The following is a 20,313-nucleotide window of genomic DNA, read 5'->3' on the forward strand; positions in this document are numbered from 1 at the left end:
GGTGGACGTAGCCGTCAATGTAAAGAGAGCATCTAATATTATTTGCTGGCTTCTAGAGCAGGACAACGTACTTAAGAGTCTCTCCTTTTTATTTATTTATTTTTTTACGAGGAGTGCGATTGCAAATGGACCTATGTTACTTTAGTGTATAAAACTCTTGGGTAGTTTTGGGTTGGTAAACTAGGCAGCAAAGGGAGGAGTGAAGCTTAGCTTTTTCTCAGGACTAAGTTCTGCCACATGTACACACGTAGCTAGCAGGCCCAAAGCGATCAGGACAGCTACTTTGAAAGTCTCAGTTCTCTGCTCGTTTTTAGGTCCTTCGGTCATACCTCCTATGCAATGTTCTATTGAGGCAGGGATCTGTACCCTCTGTTTGCATCACGTAAAAAGAAACCCTTCTAAACAGAGGTTAGACCCAGGGTCATTTCACATTTAGGGGTTCTAGCCACAAGGGGACCAGTTATAAACCTCCTTGGATTTTTGTGTCCTGTTTATACAAAGGTGGGTAGTGTCTCTAAACTAATTTAGCTCATCTACATCCCTTGAATACCTTTACTCCGTTAATTTTACCAATGAGACCCCATTTCTAACACTCATTACACTGATTAACAAATAACTAGCTTAAGGAACAAAAACCCATTTTGACATTCATTATGCTAATTAGCAGAGAATGGGTTGTTGATTTAGCTATAGATAGCAGATAGGCTGGTAGTAGTCACTTCTGGAGTTTGGCCCTTACTTGTATTAACTAGTTAACTACCCGTGGAATATATGCACTCACGATGGTGTGTTAGATAGCCATCCCTGGAATTAAAGTTTGCACTGCTGGTGTACGGGGAGCTTCATATTGATTGATACCAAACTGAAAAAAAAAATTGTGGCTAAATATGCATAACAAAATTTACCATTTTCCCCATTTTAAGTGTACATCTAAGTGGCATTAAGTACATTCACAGTGTTGTACAACCATCAACACTGTCCATCCCTAGAACTGTTTCATCACCTGAAACAGAAACTTGAAACAGTAACTCCCCACCCACCGTCTCTCCACAGCCTCTGGCGGCCACGGCCACCGTTCCATTCTTTGTCTCTCTGAAGTTGCCTATTCAGGTACCTCACGTGAGGAAACAATGAAAGCTTACAGTTGTCATGCCAAAGTATTTAACAAATAAATTAGAGTGATTGTTTCAGGAGGGCCTAGGATTTCCTTCTCTTTCCCCCTTCTTCCCCAGCACTCTTCTCCCCTCCACCCCCAAAAACAAAAGAAAACAAACCAGTCCACACCACAAAAGCAACTAACCAGCCGACCAAACAAAAACCCGTAGGGCAGAGCCATTCAGGTTTTAGATCACAGGAGTGATTTTGCAGTAAAGGAAGCCTTAAGCATCTTCCTGAAGCAATTCTGGGACACAGATACTGACGTGAGTTGAAGTTAGAGGCAGGGGGTCTGTGGCCTGTCTCTGCCTTTACATTATTTCAGATTCCTTGTTAACGAGTAGAGCAATCATCATTTTAAATTTTAGGTCTCACATTTTGGCCTCCTGCCTTCTCCGTTGGCATCAGCTACATGCCTGCTGGCTGTAGAAACATCATTTCACACTTTAGTGACTGTATTTATTTCAAATGTTGGCTATTGACAACTGAAGAGCAATTCCATGAGTTGCACCTTAGCAGAAAGCCTCCCCCAGGTTGTGCAAGGTTAAAATAACAACGGTAATGCTTCTTGTGGTTTAAGGTCTTAATTCAAGCATCCAGTAGATTTTTCTTCTCTCCACTACCTACTTCGGCACCTATTGTTTGTGGGGAGCTTCCAGAGGCCTTATTGGGATAAGGACGCTTTATCTCTGGAGCTGTAAGGTCTTGGCTGGGAATGGTCGTGAAGGTGACTCAAGCTTAGCCAGCTGGGTGGCAGTCTCATCTAAGGATCCTGGGCATGCTACAGAATGCCAGCCAGTGTTGGGTACTTGATGTCAAGGTGGTGACAATATGTTGAGGAGATCCCGAGTCACAAAATACTGCTAATGTGTCTTACGGTGGCGCCTTATTGTTAAGGGGCATAGATGTGGAGGGAACTGGTCAGGCTGTGGAGAAGGATGCAAGTGTCCTAAACGGGCGCCTTGGTTTTTGAGCTGAGATTTAGAAACAGTGCTTCCGATGTGCAGGGATGGTCTGGTCCACTAATGATTGGTTGATTATTCCGTTCGGTGGTTAATCTTGGATGCAGTCTTTTATTTGAGCAGATATGGGAGAGGCATTTCTTTTTAGTTTGTATTGAGAAATTTGTAAGGCCCTTCAGGGATCCAAGAGGAAAATTGTCTTACTCTTTTATTAGTTCCCTTCTGTTTTGGGGAGTTACCTTTCCTAATATATTGCAGGGGCGGGGCCGGGGGGTGTGTAATTCCAAAAGCCAGTGGGGTAGGTCCTCTCCTTTCTGCCTTCTTATAGGCAAGGGTCTAATATGAGTCCCACGTAAAATCAGTTAGGCATTTTCTCCCAGGACCTGGATTCTTAAGGAAATGATGGAGAGATGAGATGGTGATGGTGACCCATGTCATCCGACTGTCTGTCCTGGCGCTGAGATGGTAGTGGTTCTTCCTACTTCTTTGCTCACTGGAGCCTGGTTCCCATTCCCTGTTGATTCTGGAAACCGCTGTGCCTCTTCCAGTAAATTCCTTTCAGCTAGTTAGCTCGAGTCAATTTGTATTATTACTTATGCTTTAGAATTCCAGTGAAGCAGTTCTTGTGTAGTTCCCATTTCTATCTCTTTATGTCAGAGTTAACTTTTCAGCGCATCCAGAAGTAAGCTTGTTGATTTTTTGTCGGTATTACTTTGACCCATGAGACAGTCACTTTTGTAATTGCTTTGATGTCCCAGCTTTGAACTTGCCATCTTTCCACAAAGGTCTGTCAAAGAAGATTCAGGTTCCCAGCGCCGTCTGGATACCTTTGGAAGGCAACGCTCGAGGCCCCAGCGTCTTGTTTAGAACAGAGCACTTGCCATTAGGAAGTTGTTGGAATCAAGATGGGAGATGGAGCCCTTTTCAGGTTTCGGATCATAAGACACTTCCAGTTATTTGATTACCTTTCACGCCTATACCATCCTAACTTGAACTTTTAGTCCTTGTAAACACTTAATGTGATCAACTAGGTTCTCTACAGCATCTGTGATGTGGAAGAAGTTAAGCTGCATGCTAGAGTCATCAGGTACTCAGATGTAGTACTGTTTAATCGGGTCAAGTGTTATAATTATTGTTTGTTTGTTTGGAACAGCTTTTGCCTCTCCTGATGGACTTTGAGGGCTGTTGTTTGTTTAAGGACTATCTTTCGCCTTTAACAAAACAGTTACCCCTTTTTCAGAATATGCTTCATTGCCAGTAGTCCTGCAAGGTTGGCATCCTGACCATTTTCATTTTACAAATGTCTGTAGGGTCATAGTTTTCTCTCCTTTCAATTTGTCCTGTTTGTCATGGATGAACTTCCCCAGCACACTGCTTACTTGCCCTGAGACTTGCATCTTTCAGGAAAACAAACACTATTAGTGAACGAGTTTGTATCTGTTTTGAGAGGTGTGTGTGTGTGTGTGTGTGTGTGTATTTTATGAATAAAAGTCACTTGTCTCTTTCAAATAGTTGACTCATATTTGATTCACGTTGTCAGCCTTGGGGGAAACCAGTGTTTTGATATAATTATGCAAAAAACCTAGGTGCAATGAAGATCTTCCCTCCCAAGTTACCTCTTAGGGCTTCTCCTCCATTTCATTATGTTTCATGGTCAACCATGTTCCTTGAGTTGTGACTGAGAGCAACCTGAAGGATGGCTGAGATGATTAGCAGTAGTGGCATTTTCTGTGATCACGTAGCAGGTTTTTCTGGATGTTTTATCTCTAGCTTTTAATCTTCAGAGGTCAGAGGTACTGGGTGACTCCTGGTGCGATAGCAGCTGATGAGAGCCATATGTACCTTGTAGAAAAGCAGGCTCGCCTGTGAATGACCTACATTTATTCTCTCTGCCTGCTTAGTCATCACTTGGTTAAAACCCTTTGGTGTCTAGCCCTGTGGGGACACAGGTGTGCTTAGAGGTGTTGAAGTTCTCTGTCTCCGGGCGGCAGTGGTGTGCACCAGGATCGTTTTGGGGGACTTCAGTTCTCTTTGAAAAGATCAAATTCTAATTTTATCTTCATTTACAGTATGTTTATTTCTCACTAGTCACTGATGCAGCATCATTCCTGTAATGGTAAAAATATCCAGTCAATTTTATGTTCTTACCTTGCAACCTGTTACGATATTTATGTAAGATTAAAGGGTTGGAGTGGGATATCTGTCCAAGTAGCTTTAAGTGAAAACGTGGGGTTGGGGAGAGGGCTGTGCTGGCCAGGACACCACCAGGATTTCGGAAATGGTAAAGCAGATCTTTGAACAACACCTTAATTAGGTTGTAGATACTGCATTCAGAGAACAGCATTCCTTTGGGGATTGTAAAACTCTTCACTTAGCTACTGATCACTTGATTTGAGTTTTCCTAGAAATTCTGCTTCACTCTTTTGATCTTAGATGACAGTGACAGAGGACAATGAAGGAGCAAGTTAGCTTTGTAAGGAGTAATGGAATCCAGGGTCTTGGGGCTGCAGTGGAGATTGGGAGGTAATAGTCTTATGGTGAGATTGAAATTTGACCAAGGGCAAACATTTGATAAAATTTGGTAGCTAACATAGTTATCACTGTGATTAACCTTTAGATTTTTTTTTGTTTCTGGATTTTCAATCAGACGTCCTGAGAATTGCTAGGAGAGAAAAGAAATTCTGGGTTAATTTTCGTGTCTTCAGAGTGGAAGGACTAAAAATTAAGATGGCTCAGTAACGTAGAACAGTTAATTGAATTTTTAAATTACGTGTTTCACATAATCTTTCATATTCTAGAGGCTTAAGAAAAATAATTCACCCCCTCCCTTTCTTCAAAAGAATGCTGTTTACAGCCAATCTTTATCTAAATCTTAAATTTCAGGGGTATCTGACTTTTTTTTACACATACACAAGTAACTGTAGAAGATAAAGCTTTTTCAACATAGTACAAATTCTACTTCCTTTAACTTACATGTGGTTTTTTTTTTTTTTTTTTTTTTTTAGGGAGGAGAGCAGAGGATCAAGAATCCAGATATGTGTAGAAGGCTTTGGGTTAAGGAGATACATTTCAGTGTATATGTGTTTTCTTGCTAGGAAATACCTTGCTTGAGGAAAATGAGATTGGTAATCTAGGTATAAGTGGAATACCTTAATAATGTTGGTGTTTATTAGGAGAACTAGAAGAAGAACTGAATTGATAGGTTGTATTCTATTTGGGAATAGCGCTTGACTACTGAGTGACTGGCAGGTTAAGATTTTTCAAGTTTTTCCCCAAATAAAGCAGATGAGTTTGTGATATGTAACTATTGAATCCCCTACTCCTTTATAAATAGCAAGGAAGAAATTATCAGCAACCAAATAGGAAAACTCCTTGACACTAAATAAAGGCTGTCGAGTACTGGAACGAACGGAAAGGCTAGCGTTTCGTGGGATCTCGTGTGACTGGTGTACTTGTAATTGAATACGTAGCATTTTGTATAGCATTTTGCAGCACTGCAAGCTCTTTAACAGGATGAATTCTAATGCCCAGGTCTGAATTTATTTGTGAAACTTAACTTGACAAGGTCAAGGGCGATGGTGGAGTGAGAGGCATGCATGTCATTTAATAGATCTGGTCTCAGCGTTAGACATAAGGCTGGGTAGCAGGAGGCCTTCAACACCTAGCGCCCTTTTCTTTTCTTCTTTAATATATATATTTTTTTTTTATTGAGGAAAGGGAACAGGACTTTATTGGGGTACAGTGTGTAGTTCCAGGACTTTTTCCAAGTCAGGTTGTTGTCTTAGTTGTGGAGGGCGCAGCTCAGCTCCAGGTCCAGTTGCTGTTGCTAGTTGCAGGGGGCACAGCCCACCATCCCTTGCGGGAGTCGAACTGGCAACCTTGTGGTTGAGAGGACGCACCGTAACCAACTGAGCCATCTGGGAGCTCAGCAGCAGCTCAGCTCAAGGTGCCATGTTCAATTTTTCAGTTGCAGGGGGCGCTGCCCACCATCCCTTGCGGGAGTCGAGGAATCGAACTGGCAACCTTATGGTTGAGAGCCCACTGGCCCATGTGGGAATTGAACCGGCAGCCTTCAGAGTTAGGAGCACGGAGCTCCAACCGCCTGAGCCACCGGGCCGGCCCCCCCCCGCCCTTTTCTTTAGGAGACACTTTAGAGCAAAAAGATGGATTCTCCTGAATCACATACATTTTGCCACCTGTCTTTGCCCGAATCTTGAAATGTGTTTGCAGAGTTGCTGTGTAATATGGCCCCGACAGCTGAGAGGCTCTGCCTGTAGAAGTTACTTCCACATCAGATGGTCCTTAGTCCTGTGTAAATCTGGTGCTGTAACAACACAGCACCTTCCCAAAGAATGAGCCTCCAATAGGGGGAATAAACAAGTAATCCAGTAACTTCAGCGATGAGAGAAAGTATCATTTTAAGAGTGCTTAAGATGAATTAAAGTCGAGGTGCTCTTGAATGAAATTGTTTTTGCCTGCACCTTGTTCTAGATTCCTGGGTACCTGAGATGATAAAATGGTAATAAAGGTTATGTTTGTGTTTTGGTTTGTCGTGTTTCATGGGAAAATGTAGCTAGAGTTAGTCGATGGTCAGGTGTAGTAAGATGTGGAGTGCATTATTTGAATATTTCATGTTTAATGTGCTTCAGTCAGTCAAAGAAACTTCTGTGCTTCTCTAGTTGGGCGTGATGCTGAGATGGCCAGTGCCACATCACTTTTGTATGCTAATGAGTCATTGTCTAGGCAAAATCTGACAAGCACTTGCTTCTTAATCAGAGTGTTTATGTGAATTTTAAATTGGAGGATTACAGTAGCTAATCTTTCCAAATTCTAAACTAGGTGATTTTGGAAGAAGTGCTCCTGTGTAATAAGAACGTGGCAGTCGTAGGAGCTAGACCACTTTTGTTTTGCTCTTTAGAAGCCATCTGTTCATTGGTGGGCACATTGCCTTGTAGTCTCGGGGTGGTTTGCTGTAACATAGCTTGTCCCTTAGTAAAAATGAAATGGATATTTATTTCTGTCGAGGTACCTCTTTGACTTAATTTGTAGCCATGGTTTCCATCTGACCCTTAGCCTTAAACTTTTACCATACACAGCTCGGCTTCCTCCACAGATTGTGTTCCATTAGGGTTCTTTCCCCTCTGCTGCTTCAGAGAGGGCTTTGTTGAGGCCCTGGAAGCTGTGTTTGCAAGATTTAAATAGGTTTCCTTTATAGTCAGCATTTATACCCTAACCTGCCCAAACACAATTGGTCTGTTTGGGGGTTTCTCCTAAGTATAAAAATCAGTCGCCTTGTGTGCTTATTTTAAATGGAGGTGGTAGGAAGATAAAACGTGTTCCTTATAGCCTCTTGGAAATGTAGCTGCCTTTCTTTATTAACTATGATACAAACACAATGTCCTGTAGAGAGAAGGAAAATCGGGTTATTTATGCCTCACTCTTTGTGTCGACTGGGGACCGTGGATGTCCTGTGGAATTTTACTTCCTATGTCTTTGCTAAAAATACCACTAATTTAATAAAGATTCCTTTTTGAAATAAAAAGAACTAAAGTGGAGAGTTGTCCCAGGTGGAAGCCTTGTAACGTATAGGGAGGATGCTTTATCACTGATACAAATAAGAAGGTAAAAGCGTCCCTGTGTTTTTACTTGATTTGAAGCTATGTTTTCTGATGTGATGCTTTCTGTTACCCTCTGCTTGAATAACTCAGTCTTCCTCTCTCTCTCTCTCTCTCTCTCTCTCTCTCTCTCTCTCTCTCTCTCTCTCTCTCTCTCTCTCTTTTGACTTGCTATCATCACGTTCCATGTGAAGGACTTAGGTATGTAGGTACATTCGGAAGTCATGCATAACTTTGTGATTGCGGCACACAGTGTCAGAAGGTTTGTTAACTCTTTGTGCCCACTTATGGGGTTACTGACGCTTTCTGTCCACTGTTAGTAGCCTCTTACCCAAGTGAAGAAAGACTCAGGTACACGTGCTTTTGTAGCTATGTAAAAGAGGTCTTAGAAAATCATAGACCTTTCCTAGGGCATTTCTCTTGGGTTTTGATGTTTTGGTGGCTGGGGTTATCCAGGCCTGTTAGCTAGGCAGTGAATGAAGATTGCCAGGCTGTCAGGTTGGTGCTCTGTTAATCTCTGGATATTAATTTAAGATGCCAAAGGTTCCTTGCTCTCTTATTTCTATTACAAACGCAAGAAGTTACCATGCCAAGGCAGTGCATGGGGTATTGCCTTAGATGCCAACCCCGGCCCTTACTCTGGAAGGAAAAAAGTACTTGGTCCAAAAGTTCAGTTTTGGGGGGAAAGGGACTTGGAATGAGCCAGTCATGCTTATTGTAAACTGAGAGTACGTGGAAGAGGCTGAGAACAGCATGAACAAAAGGTTTTGTGTGCCTTGCAATAGAAGATTTGGGCTAGGGTTTGCCCAGATGAGGGGATAGCCATGTGGGATTGAGGCAGTTTGTAGAGATTTGGGAGAGATTGTGGGGTTTTGTCCTCTAAGTTTTGTTTTTTAGAGCTCTCTGGGGCCTGAAAGGGATTGGAGTCAGGTCCCCTTCCCAGCTGGCACCATTGCTTCCTCAGCGGTCTCTTTGATTCTAGATTGCCTCTCCTCTGATTGTTCCAGGCTACGCAAGTTATCTTCCTAGGCTTCTCCTGTGTCTCTCCTCAGAGCCCCTCCCTGCTTGGGGCACCCTGCAGTCTGGCCACTACTAGCCTTCCCACGGGGCGCCCCTGTTCTCGGAGCAGAAAGCCTGCTTCCTTACCTCTGTACAGACCACTTCCGTATGTCATTCGTCTCCCTGTCTCTGTTCTTCTCCACAGATGAGCTCTTCTCCATATGCCTATTTCCTTAATTTATCAGTCAGGAAACTCCTAAATTTCATCTCCTCTGTTTCAACCAATGAAAAACTTCTCGTTTTCAAGTTTGCCCTTGGTAAGCGTGAAACCCCAGTGAGTCATCGTCCATGATCATTAGGTGCCAGCATCTCCCTTAATTTACTGTCATGCTTTACATTGCTGAACTACGATTGTAGAGGGCAGAGAGGTGGTGTTGACCCCACCTGCTTTTCTACAGCTAGGAAACCGTACTATGCGTCTGAAAGCAGTTTAATGCAGTCTGCTGACGAGAGAAGTGTCTTGTGTGGGAGGAGATTTTGGCAGTAGCAAACACGGTTCTTTAGCTATAAGAATTGCTTTCTGAGTTTCTGGAAAAAGGAGTATGTAAATCAAGTCCTGTTTTAAATGAATCTTTTTATAATGTGGGTATCTCTAATCTGTCTGCTTTGTATTGTTAGATTTGTTTTGCGGATTTAGAGATAGGTGCACCTGCAGGATGCTGGTCCTCTTCTTTCATGCGGCGCCTCGATGGATCGAGAAAGAACGGTGAAGTCCCAGTCAATAGATTACAAATAACCAGGAAAAAACCTGCGGGTGTATTTGGAGATGATGAATATCCTGGTTGGAAAGTTGTGAATTTGAGATGCACAGGACTCTTCCCTCAGAATAACTCCCAAACTTGGCCAAAGGCTGAGTTTGGAAAGGTCAATCGTGGTTTCAAAACCTACCTACCACTTACCAGCTAGCTCTCTGCTTTTGAGAAGATTAATCAGCACCCCTTTTTAAATTTTTTTAAAGATTTTTATTGGGGAAGGGGAACAGGACTTTATTGGGGAACAGTGTATACTTCCAGGACTTTTATTTTCCAAGTCAAGTTGTTTGTCCTTTCAATCTTAGTTGTGGAGGGTGCCGTTCAGCTTCAAGTTGTTGTCCGTTCAGTCTTAGTTGTGGAGGGCGCAGCTCAGCTCCAAGTCCAGTTGCCATTGCTAGTTGCAGGGAGCGCAGCCCACCATCCCTTGCGGGAGTCAAACCGGCAACCTTGTGGTTGAGAGGATGCGCTCCAACCAACTGAACCATCCGGGAGGCAGCTCAGCTCAAGGTGCCGTGTTCAATCTTAGTTGCAGGGGGCAGAGCCCACCATCCCTTGCGGAACTCGAGGAATCGAACCGGCAGCCTTGTGGTTGAGAGCGCACTGGCCCATGTGGGAATCGAACCGGCAGCCTTCGGAGTTAGGAGCACGGAGCTCCAACCATCTGAGCCACCGGGCCGGCCCCTAATCAGTACCTCTTGACCTCCATATTCATATCTGTAAAGTGGGTACAGAGGTATCTACACACAGCTTTGTTTTGAGAATTAAGTAGGATGACTATATGTAATATAAAGCTCATAAGTTGCTTGATAGCAGTTTATAATAGGCTGTGGTACTGTGTGCTTCCAGAAAGCTCTAAGCATTTGGAGGGCAGTGGAAACAGACTTTTCTCATAGACTTATGAAAGCTTTTCATATCGGAAGGTTTGGGCTGGTGAACGTTTAACTTTTGGGTGAGTGAATTATCTTTTTTTTTTTTAAGAAAAATCATGTCTTCAAGAAGAAAATTTATCATCTCTAACAATAACTTTTTAATCATGTGGATCTGGTGGGATTTGTGTAGTATGACTAATGTTTCCCATTCTCTGGACAAAACAGGGAGCTCTCCAGAGTGCTTTTGCAAGACTCTGACACGGTCTTAGAAAGGGCACTCAGCTAATTATAGTGCTTAGGGCCTTAAAACTTTTTTCTTGCAATATCTGTAAAAAAGGATCTCTTACAATGAGAGAGAAACACTCTAAGAAGACATACTGCATTTTGATGGATCGCTTATTGGTTTCCGTGTGTGTGTGTCTTGATTGACACCAGCTGGTAGTGCAAGCAGCAGCAGACCCCCTTTTTACTACTGCAGTTGTTAACTGTTTTCCGTCTTGACCACATTCATATTTTTGTGGGATATAGTTACTTTGCCCTCATCTCAAATGATACTGAGCTGAACAACTCCACTGTCTACTAGGTAAGCAAAAGATAAAGCGAGTAACGCAAGCGCCTTTGTGTGTGTGTTGGAGGGGACTCTGTATAGAGTTAATTATAATTAACAAAGAAATGAAAATATTGCAGCAGACGCAGATCTTTAACTGAAAGTAGATTTTGCCTTAGCTCGCAGTTGTTAATGTCCTAAATTTTTATTGAACTGTAGAGTCTGACTTTCTGGTCAGCTGACAGTTTTTGGCTTTTGCTCTCGTCGTGGGGGCAGCTCCAGTGTTTGAAGGTAGAATCGCTGATTTTTTTTCTATAGCACCAACCTACATCACTGATGAGAACTGGCTTTTGTCTTAACAGTGGTGTTAAGATGCTGCAATGACTCCCTTTCTCTCAAGCTAGAGAACCGGCTAAGTTCAAGTCTTATCCTAAGATGTGCATACTAGATGAATTGGTTTATTTTCCCACTGTACGTAAAGGGCATTATTCCTAACCTTCCTCGTCTCGGATGCCAGACATCTTAGTACCCATGGACAATACTCGGGAATTTAGAGGATTTAATGTGCTGTGGCTGTTCTCGATCGCCTAAGACTGAATTGTGTGGGAGTTCTTAATGTTGTCTGAAATTGTGATGTATTAAGAACCCAGTTTCACCAACTTAAGCAAGGTCACGCTGCGTTGCCAGCAGATTCATAATCACTGGGCTTGGAACTATAGGAAAACAGATCTCTCCCAGTTTCGTCATCCGAGGACAGACATGGCCATTAACGGTAACTTGAAAGAGAAATACCCTGGTGCTGAGGACATTAAGTGCTGTCTCCAGAATTAGGCTGCTTAGGTAATAGTCCCCAAACGGTCACTATTTACAACTTGGAGTTCAGCAGAGAAATTACAACTTAAACTCTTCTGTGTTATATCTCAATGTATCTGTGAAGTTCTGAAAACCACTTTCAAATATCGGGGTGTTTTAGTCTCGGGCCAGTTTTATTAGTATTTGGGTGGAAGACGAGTCTCTGAGCGAGCCATCTGTTTTCTGTGTTATGCGAACGTCTAGGCTGAATTCTCCATCCTTGTGGTAATCCCTGGTACTGTCCGTTGGGACGCTGGTAAAAATGCTCCGAGCTTTTAGGGAAGCTGGCTTGGTCCGTCGTAATAGGATCTTGCGCCTCACAGTTTGATCTCCCTCGTTAGAGGGTGGTGAAGAGGACCTGTTTCATTTGACCTGAGTTAGAGGAATGTTTACAGGGAAGGACCTGCTGCATCTGGCATGCTGCACGTGAGGAGGCTCAGGCGGCGTCAATTAAATACGGAGAGAAACGCGACTAAAGGAGATGGCATTCCTTTCCTAAGATTCTGTCAAACCTTTCCCCTGATGTGTGGTACCCGCATGGTTTTGTTGCATATCACATGTGAGATATTAAGAAAGCTCCTTTGGAAAGTCTGGTGCATGTCGCTTTGGTGCCAGTGTTGCAGTGCACAGCCTGCCTGAACAGACCCACGTAATGAGTGCCCAGGAACAGGAAGTCCATCTGAAGAAATACAGCACATTTGCAGCTCTATTGTATGTTTGGGGGAGGAGAGAGGAAGGGTGTTCAAGTGAGGGGTAGGGGTGGGTCTGTCTTTATAAAAAATATTGTCCCCCCACCCCACTTGGAATGAAGACGTCCTTTTGTAAATCAAATTATTTGCTTTTTTTTTTTTTTTTTTTTGATAAGGGATGCAGTTTTTTATAGGGGCTGTGTTTGGAGATAGTGAATCTTTTCAGTTTGCTTTCCCCCCAAATGTTACATTATTAAACCTCAGGTTGTAAATACTCTTGCTTGTCAGCGAGGACTGTAGTGACCTGTTCTGCTAACTGGGGGATTTTAAAAAGATCCATGCTGCTTTTGTTCTGTTTTTATTTCATAAAACATTAATACTGCTCTAAATGAAATAATAGATACACATCAATCAGCATAGTCACCTTTTATTGTCGATTCAGCTACCAGGTTTTTACAGAATTCACTCTGCATTTTATTTGACTTATACCTGAATAGTCTCGGCAGACTTAATTATATTAGAGAGAAAGCACTTTCAACAAAATTATATGCTGACATCCCATAATTCATACTTACGGATTTGTGAAACAGATTTATGTAAATCTATCAAATTACTCTAGATGACATTATTTTTTAAAATTGAGATTTCATTTAAATGGTATTTGTAGAAAATTTTCCTATGAAAAAATTTACATGAACTATTTAAAAAAATACATCACTCCCTTTTGAAGACAGAATACTGTAACATTTGAGCATCTTGTCTTCCTTTGTTCTGGAATCCATCTGGTACAGCGTAGGGCCACGGAGAGCATGTTTAGAAGGGCGTCTCTTCTAAACCATAAGCTCTGGAAGGCAGATGGCTGTTCATTAGCGCTCTGGTTCGCTCACTCGTTCATTCAGTGAACGTGTAGTTAATAATCTGTGGTGGGGTCTTCTGTCGGGAACTGTGCTCAGCTTGCCCTTTGTCAGCAGTCTGAGGTGGGGGGCGCATCCACACTGACACAACAGCCATATATACGTACGCGTTTGATAAAGGTGTGCTGTATGGGCTGTGGAAGGACTAGAAGGAACACGGGTCCGTGTGCCTTAGGAGTGGGACAGAGGGGGGCAGGACATGGTCTGTTTGGCCCGCTTGAGGTATGTGTTCCAGGCACAGCGCAATGGAGGTGCGTTTTAGGGTATGTGTGTTGGCGGAGTGGGCAGCAGCAGGAAGACGATGACGACCTTGGAAACCAGAGCGCAGTCGGGTTTGTCTTTTAGAAAGATCAGCCGGACAACATGGTGGTCGCGGGTGACTGGTTTTGGAGTTAACAGGAGTCTCGGGAAGAGGTGATGGGTTAGGATATTGTAGGAATAATCCAGGAATACTACATGAGGACCTGGGTTACTGCAGAGGGCTGAGGGGGACGAGGACGGAGGCAGATTTAGCTGGTACACCTGGCAGGAGGTGACACCTATATGGTAGGACTTGCACTGTAATAAGTCTACTTGCACGGATTCCCTGTTAAACTGTGAGCTACTTCTTTCGAATCATGGGTCACACGTTGCCTTCAGGACAAGGCTCCCCCTGACCACCGTCCTGAAGCAGCAGCCATGACCCCTGCCCCACTCTCACCACTGCTTCCCCCCTCCCCCGTAGCTCTTACATACAGAGCTTGTTCTTGTGTCCCTTCTGCCAGGACACACGTTTTATGAAGAGGAACGTTTTGTCTCTTTGCTATGTCCTCAGGAACTAGCAAAAAGCAGACTTTCTATATTTGTTGAATAAATTAATGCTAAATGTTGCTAAATGTTGGTGAGAAATGTGTAGTATGATTTTTTTTTTTAATACGGAATTTTATTTTCCACAATTCCATGTTGAGAGGGGTTTCACTTAATATTGGTTGGATAAAATTAAATTAGTGTACCAGGTTTATAATCAAGAATTATGGCGGTATATTGCTTTTACCTTTAAACCTGAGGGGGTAATTTGATATTCTGGTAGTAATTTGAAATAGAAAAGGCTAAATAAAGTGACCTTTCAATTAAATGGGTCCAGAAGATTGTGTATTTTTAATTAAAATATGCAATTAAAATTGTAATTAAAATGTGCTATTAAAAGCAATGTAGGTGGCAAGGGAATGGCTGCTGCTTTGAATTACGCAGTTTGGGATAAATTGGAGTTTACTGTGTTTTCCACCAGCACTTGGTCACTACCCGATTCTCTTCCTGTTTTGCTCTTCCTGCTCTGACCCCCATGCGGCTCTCCCTGGGCCTCGGTCCCATTCAGAAGCCCGTGGAGTATTTCAGCTCTGTGCTTTAGATCACTTATCCGTGGTTCTAAGCAGCCTGTTTATAGCTGCTTTCTTTATGCCAAGAGCAGTTTATAAGTGATTTTTTTTTTTAATCTCTTGTGAAGACGGGATCCTTTTCTGTGGCAAATGTGTTAGAGTAAAAAAAGAGGATGCAAGAGAAAAGGCATTCATTCACACATGGTATACAAAATACACGTGCTGAAGAGCAAGCAGTTACCGACCTGGAATTTTCCGTACCTGCGGGAAGGTCTCAGGCTGTATGACGGTTCAGAGAGCTCAGCAAGCTCCATGACGATGTTAGGAATCCCCACCACAGCTGTTAGGACCAAGGCTCGGATTAATGGTTCCAAAATCTCTAATAGCATGTGACTATCGGTAGTTTATGGGGACAAGTAGTGTTGGCCTTATTCTTGACGTTCAGTTACCAGAAGGAATTTTTTGGCTTTTAAAGACAGGATATATTTGTCTCGAAGGCTGTTTGTTTGTTTGTTTTGTGAGATCCTTAACTTTGTCATTTTGTTCAGAATTTTCTTTTAATCATGTTGATTTCCATAATGTCTGTACTTGGAATTTAAATGTACAGCTTTATAATTTTTTAAAGAAGTGATTCTTGGTTTTGGAATTGTCAGCATGCACATTCCAAATTCAGAATGATTTGAAAACTAGATTTGGATGATACGGATAAATGAGGCTTGGTTTCCAAGCCTTCCCCTGATGATTTATGACTGTTACTAGCTGATGGATACAAGAGTGGGAAAAAGTAGATCCAGGCTACACATTTTTCATTGATGTTTGACTTGCCACTGTTATATTTTTTTTAAATCTGCACTCACTTATAATAACCTGAAATAGGGACTAGGTAAGATGCAGTTTACTTTGTCATGGAATGATTAACAGCACAGAAACTCATATATAGTGAACCTGATATTTGCACAAGAAGTACAGGAATTGGAGACAGGGGGCAACTGTCTTAAGACAACCCTGTTGGAAAATGCCTGCTTGCATTATACTTTGGGCAGGTTGAAACTGCTCTGGGTTCAGATAGCAACTAGTTTGAACTGAGTGGAGAAGAGCATGGCATTTCAGAGTCGTGGATTGTAAGCCCTGACCACTTACTACTTCCTACCTGCTTTGTTGTTTGAAGAAGCTGATTGCCTTTGCCCGCCGTTAGGTATGTATTATTCCTACCGCGCATGAGAAGAAGACGAGTACCTCACATGGTTAATGGGAGGCTAACTTTCAACTCAGACATACCGCTGAAAGGTGCGAATGGGGAGTCTTGCCTATCTTGGGATCATCTGTGATATTTTTATTTATTTTAAGCATCCAATAAATATTTGCTGACCTAACTCACTTTGAAATGAAAATCTGTGAGGTTCCTAGCCCCTTCGTGTTCCAGTGCCAACATTTCGAGGCATCTGTGACATTAAGAATGCAGCCTTTGAGCAGAAGATACACTCTCTCGTATGATTTTGCTTAGGATAACAGCAGCAGAAATGTGGCAGAGTCATCATTACAGCTGGTGTGATTGCTTGAGGGGGTCGGTCAAAGATCCATTAAATGGATGGGCCGTATCTTATAGTGATTTTGATAATACCTTCAATTAAGTACATAGTGCGTTGTGCTTCTCATTTATTCTTTTGGCACGCTTTGGGGGGCCCACCATGTGGGGAGTAAGAGCTCAGAGGCCTGCATGGCACTGCTAAGCAGGGACGAGCAGGACAGGCTTCTCACTCCCCAGGGACGCACCTGCAGCAGGCACTACTGTGCTCGAGTGACCGCAACTGGCCAGTACACTGTTTCTCTGAAGTGATGGATAGCTTGAAGATTTTTGAAGACATGCATCCACTTGCATCGTAAACGTGCATCTGTAGAAGGCAGTCTTCCCTCAGTCACTTCACATGCGCAGACCATCAGCATTCGACCCTTCTCCGGGTTCCCAGAAGCCTCCTGTGTAGCCCTGGAGGATCGCTCACGAATACAACCGTGATTCTCAATGTTGGCCGCATGGTAGAGTCACCTGGATTAACACAAAACAAAACAAAACAAAACAAAACGCCCTTTGTAACAGACCAATAAAATAAAAAATCTTTGGGAATGGGCTTTAGGCATCTGGTTTTTTTGTTTGTTTGTTTGTTGTTTTTTTCCCCAAGCTTTGTAGGTGATTTCAGTGTGCAGTCAAGGTTGAGAAAGGACTGTGATTAGAAGCTGCTGAAATGCAGGTGTGAGGGTAGTGCCAGTAGGTAGATAGGAGAAATGGACTCCTAATGCTGGTCCAATTGATAATTTGATTTATTGTGTCATAGAACAGCAGTGTGACAGAACTGCACAATGTTCGGCTTCCCTTTCCTTTTCCCCATTATATTTGTAGCTTCTTCCTGATTTAATTTTAAATGAATATACTTATACTCATTTATTAGATATGCATTATTTTTCCTCATTTTATCTTTTGACCAGAATGATCTACTTCCATCAATAGTCAATGTTTTCATCACTGTTGCAGCAACCTTACTGGGTAGGAATTATTATCCTCATTTCAGAAATACGGAAGTTAACGACTCAGAGAGGTTAAGTAGCTTCTTCAGAGTCACACAGCTGGTAAATGGCACAGCCAGGTTTGGAACTTCCGTGTGTCTTTCTCCAAAGCCCATATTCTTTTCATCAGAAACTTTCTTTGAGCAGGTATTTTTATGTTCAGCCAATTTGAATCCTGCTCAGTAACAATAGAACTGCAACACATTTCATAAGAGGGTACTATGCATTTAATATATATGTGATAAATGCTTGTCGAATTAGTAAAAAGCTGAATGACTAAAAATACAATGGTTTACTTGCAACTTAAAAAAAAATAGAACCATGATTAAAACAAACTCTGTGACTAGTGTAAGGTAAAAAATAATGAACTTGAGTTTTAGCTCTCCTTCATTTCGCTTTTTCTAAAAACCAGGAAAAAATACAATTTGATAAGAAGTCATTAGTTAGTAATGATTATCCAAAATAATGATATTGGTCTCCCAAATACAATCACAAGTTTTCATGATTATTGGGTACTGTATTTAGTTCTCTCTCTCTCTCTCTCTCTTTAAATTTATATAGTTGCAAGGAACCACATTAGAGTAATCAGTGACTGTCCTAAATACCTATTTCTATAACCACTTGGACCAAAGGTGCCCCTTCAAAGAAAAAAACTAAACACCCTCACTTCTCTATAAAATCGATACAAAAATGGTATTTAATAAAAAGCATTTGGACCTTTACCGGGCATCTTCTAGGAAACCCTCAATTAGTTTGGTTTACTTTCAGGAGACTTCCAGTAGACTTTTTTATGTCCATTTGTGTCACCTGCTCGATCATGTTTCTCATCTTTTCAAACTGAGAAACTTTCCCTTAGTTGAAAAATTCAGACCTTTAGGATTGGCTTTACTTATGTGTGCATTTCACTCATTCCAACCCCTTGGTACTTCCTACTTTTTGAGAGTTGGGACATCATTGAGCCAGGGGTGAGAGGGCTCATATGATAGGAAAAGCAACAACCAAAGACTTAATTTTGAAGCAACTCTTACTTCAAAATTTTCCTGTTTCGTTACTTTTGTTTATGCTCTTTTTCTTCCTTTCTCACATGCTCTCATTGTGTAAATCTTTGTGTTCCTATTTCCCTGTATTTCTCATCTAGGTCATCAAACCCCTTTTAGAAAATTGGGTTCAATTTATTTTGAAGAAATTCTCTAAAATAAATGTGTGTACACACACACACACACACCACATTTGCACACACACACGTGATTCTTCACCATTTTAGACTGAAATAATTGTCCTCGGTACAGGCTGTAAGTTGGTCAGGGTGCAGTGTGTGGAACACTGACAGATTCTTGGTCGATGCGTACCGCCTTTCCATTTTATGGGTGAGGAAACTGCAGTTGGAAGAGTCGTGTCTGTGGAGCCCACTCAGCAGCTTGGCGGAGATTTGGGCCCATGGTTTCCGAAGCTGAAATGTTGCCTTGCTGCTGGGGGCGCTGGCTCAGGCAGGACCTGTGTGTTGGAGCTCTTTTGGGGTGTGTGTGTGTTTTTAAATGGACCCGCTTGCTGAGTTCTCACTGATGTTTCAATGTGCCAGTGTAGACAGGAGATTAAAAAGACCACATGTATATTTCCAGAGGAATTAATGTAGACTTTTTTACTGTTGAGAGAATATGCGGGTGGTATGACAAGACCATGTGCCAGAATGAACGTGGATCTCTGTCATCAGCGGTGTAGAACTAATGTATGCCTTTTTCCCTTCCCTTTCATTAGGGCAGAGCTTGGGATATGGCTTTGTGAACTACATTGACCCTAAGGATGCAGAGAAAGCTATCAACACCCTGAATGGATTGAGACTTCAAACCAAAACAATCAAAGTATGTTTAAATTTTTTTTTTTATATCTACTTGCAGAACAGATTTTTAAAAAAGGTCTCCATGTAGTTCTTTCCTTCATTTATTTTGTGCTCACATAGACACTTCTCTGGGAGGCATAGCATAATTTTTTGTTTTGTTGCATGACGGGGGAAGCTTTATTCAGGAGTACTTTACGTAATCACTGCTGTATTAGCAAAGGGACAGCAGCAGCTTTTCTTAGATAAATACTTTATGAAGCCTACTGAATTAAATCTCCTTCTGTTTTGGTGAATTACTCACCGTATAACTTGAGGAAATCTTAGACCACTTGTGGTAGCACGGGCATTGGCAGACTTGCTCTGGTAAAGGGTTAGGTAGTAAATATGTTAGGTTTTGCGTGCCATACAGTCTCTCTTGCAGCTTCTCATCTCTGCCCTTGTAGCTTGAAAGCAGCCAGAGCCAGCCACTGCATGAACTAACAGATGTGGCTGTGATCCTATAAAACTTGACGGACACAGAACCTCGCATTTCATGTAATGTTCATTTTTCACAAAATACTCTTTATTTTATCCCAATCATTTAAAAATGTAAAAACTATTCTTAGCTCATGGGTCATTAAAAAAAAAAAAAAACTGGTGGCGGGCTGGATATGGTCCTTGGCTGTAGTTTGACTCTGTTCTAGCAGATTCAGCTTACTTTGAGGAGACTGACTAGAAGAGCCTGCATGTCACATAGGTTCTTTTTCCTATTATATTGTTTCAAGACAAGCAGTGAATAATTTTGGGGATATCTTTCTGCGTTTGTGAATTTTTGAAGTTCTTAGGTAGATTTTCTCTGGATAAGAAGTTAATCCAATCTGCAGTATGGATTTCTTTTCCTTTAGAAAATAAAAGGGATGTTGCCTCTGGCAAACTCTTAGCATGCGGCAGGCCATCAATTTTCCCTCTCCTGCCCAGTGCAGACATTGCCAATCAATCATGGCAGACTTGCTCACTGAGTTTAGATGTGGCTCCCAAATATTTTTCAAAATAGTGTTCCAGACAACCTCAATCAATTGACTCAAGTTGGAACCTATTTTCCACCCTTGATTTAAGAAGTCAGCTCAAACGATAGCCTGAAGTGGTGAGGGGAAGTTCGTCAGGGCTGA

General features: G+C 42.1%; 1 protein-coding gene across 17 annotated transcripts in view; it reads left to right on the top strand.

Moving 5' to 3' along the window:
- ELAVL2 (ELAV like RNA binding protein 2) overlaps positions 1 to 20,313 on the top strand; it is a 155,304-nt gene that overhangs the window by 97,446 nt on the left and 37,545 nt on the right. For all 17 annotated transcript variants that reach the window (XM_033123852.1, XM_033123850.1, XM_033123844.1 and 14 more), the window contains one exon: positions 19,084 to 19,187. In XM_033123852.1, coding sequence (XP_032979743.1) covers positions 19,084 to 19,187 — 104 coding nt within the window. The remainder of the gene's footprint in view (positions 1 to 19,083; positions 19,188 to 20,313) is intronic.

The sequence above is a fragment of the Rhinolophus ferrumequinum genome, chromosome 12, assembly GCF_004115265.2.
Source record: "Rhinolophus ferrumequinum isolate MPI-CBG mRhiFer1 chromosome 12, mRhiFer1_v1.p, whole genome shotgun sequence".
In the NCBI taxonomy this organism is placed as follows: Eukaryota; Metazoa; Chordata; class Mammalia; order Chiroptera; family Rhinolophidae; genus Rhinolophus; species Rhinolophus ferrumequinum.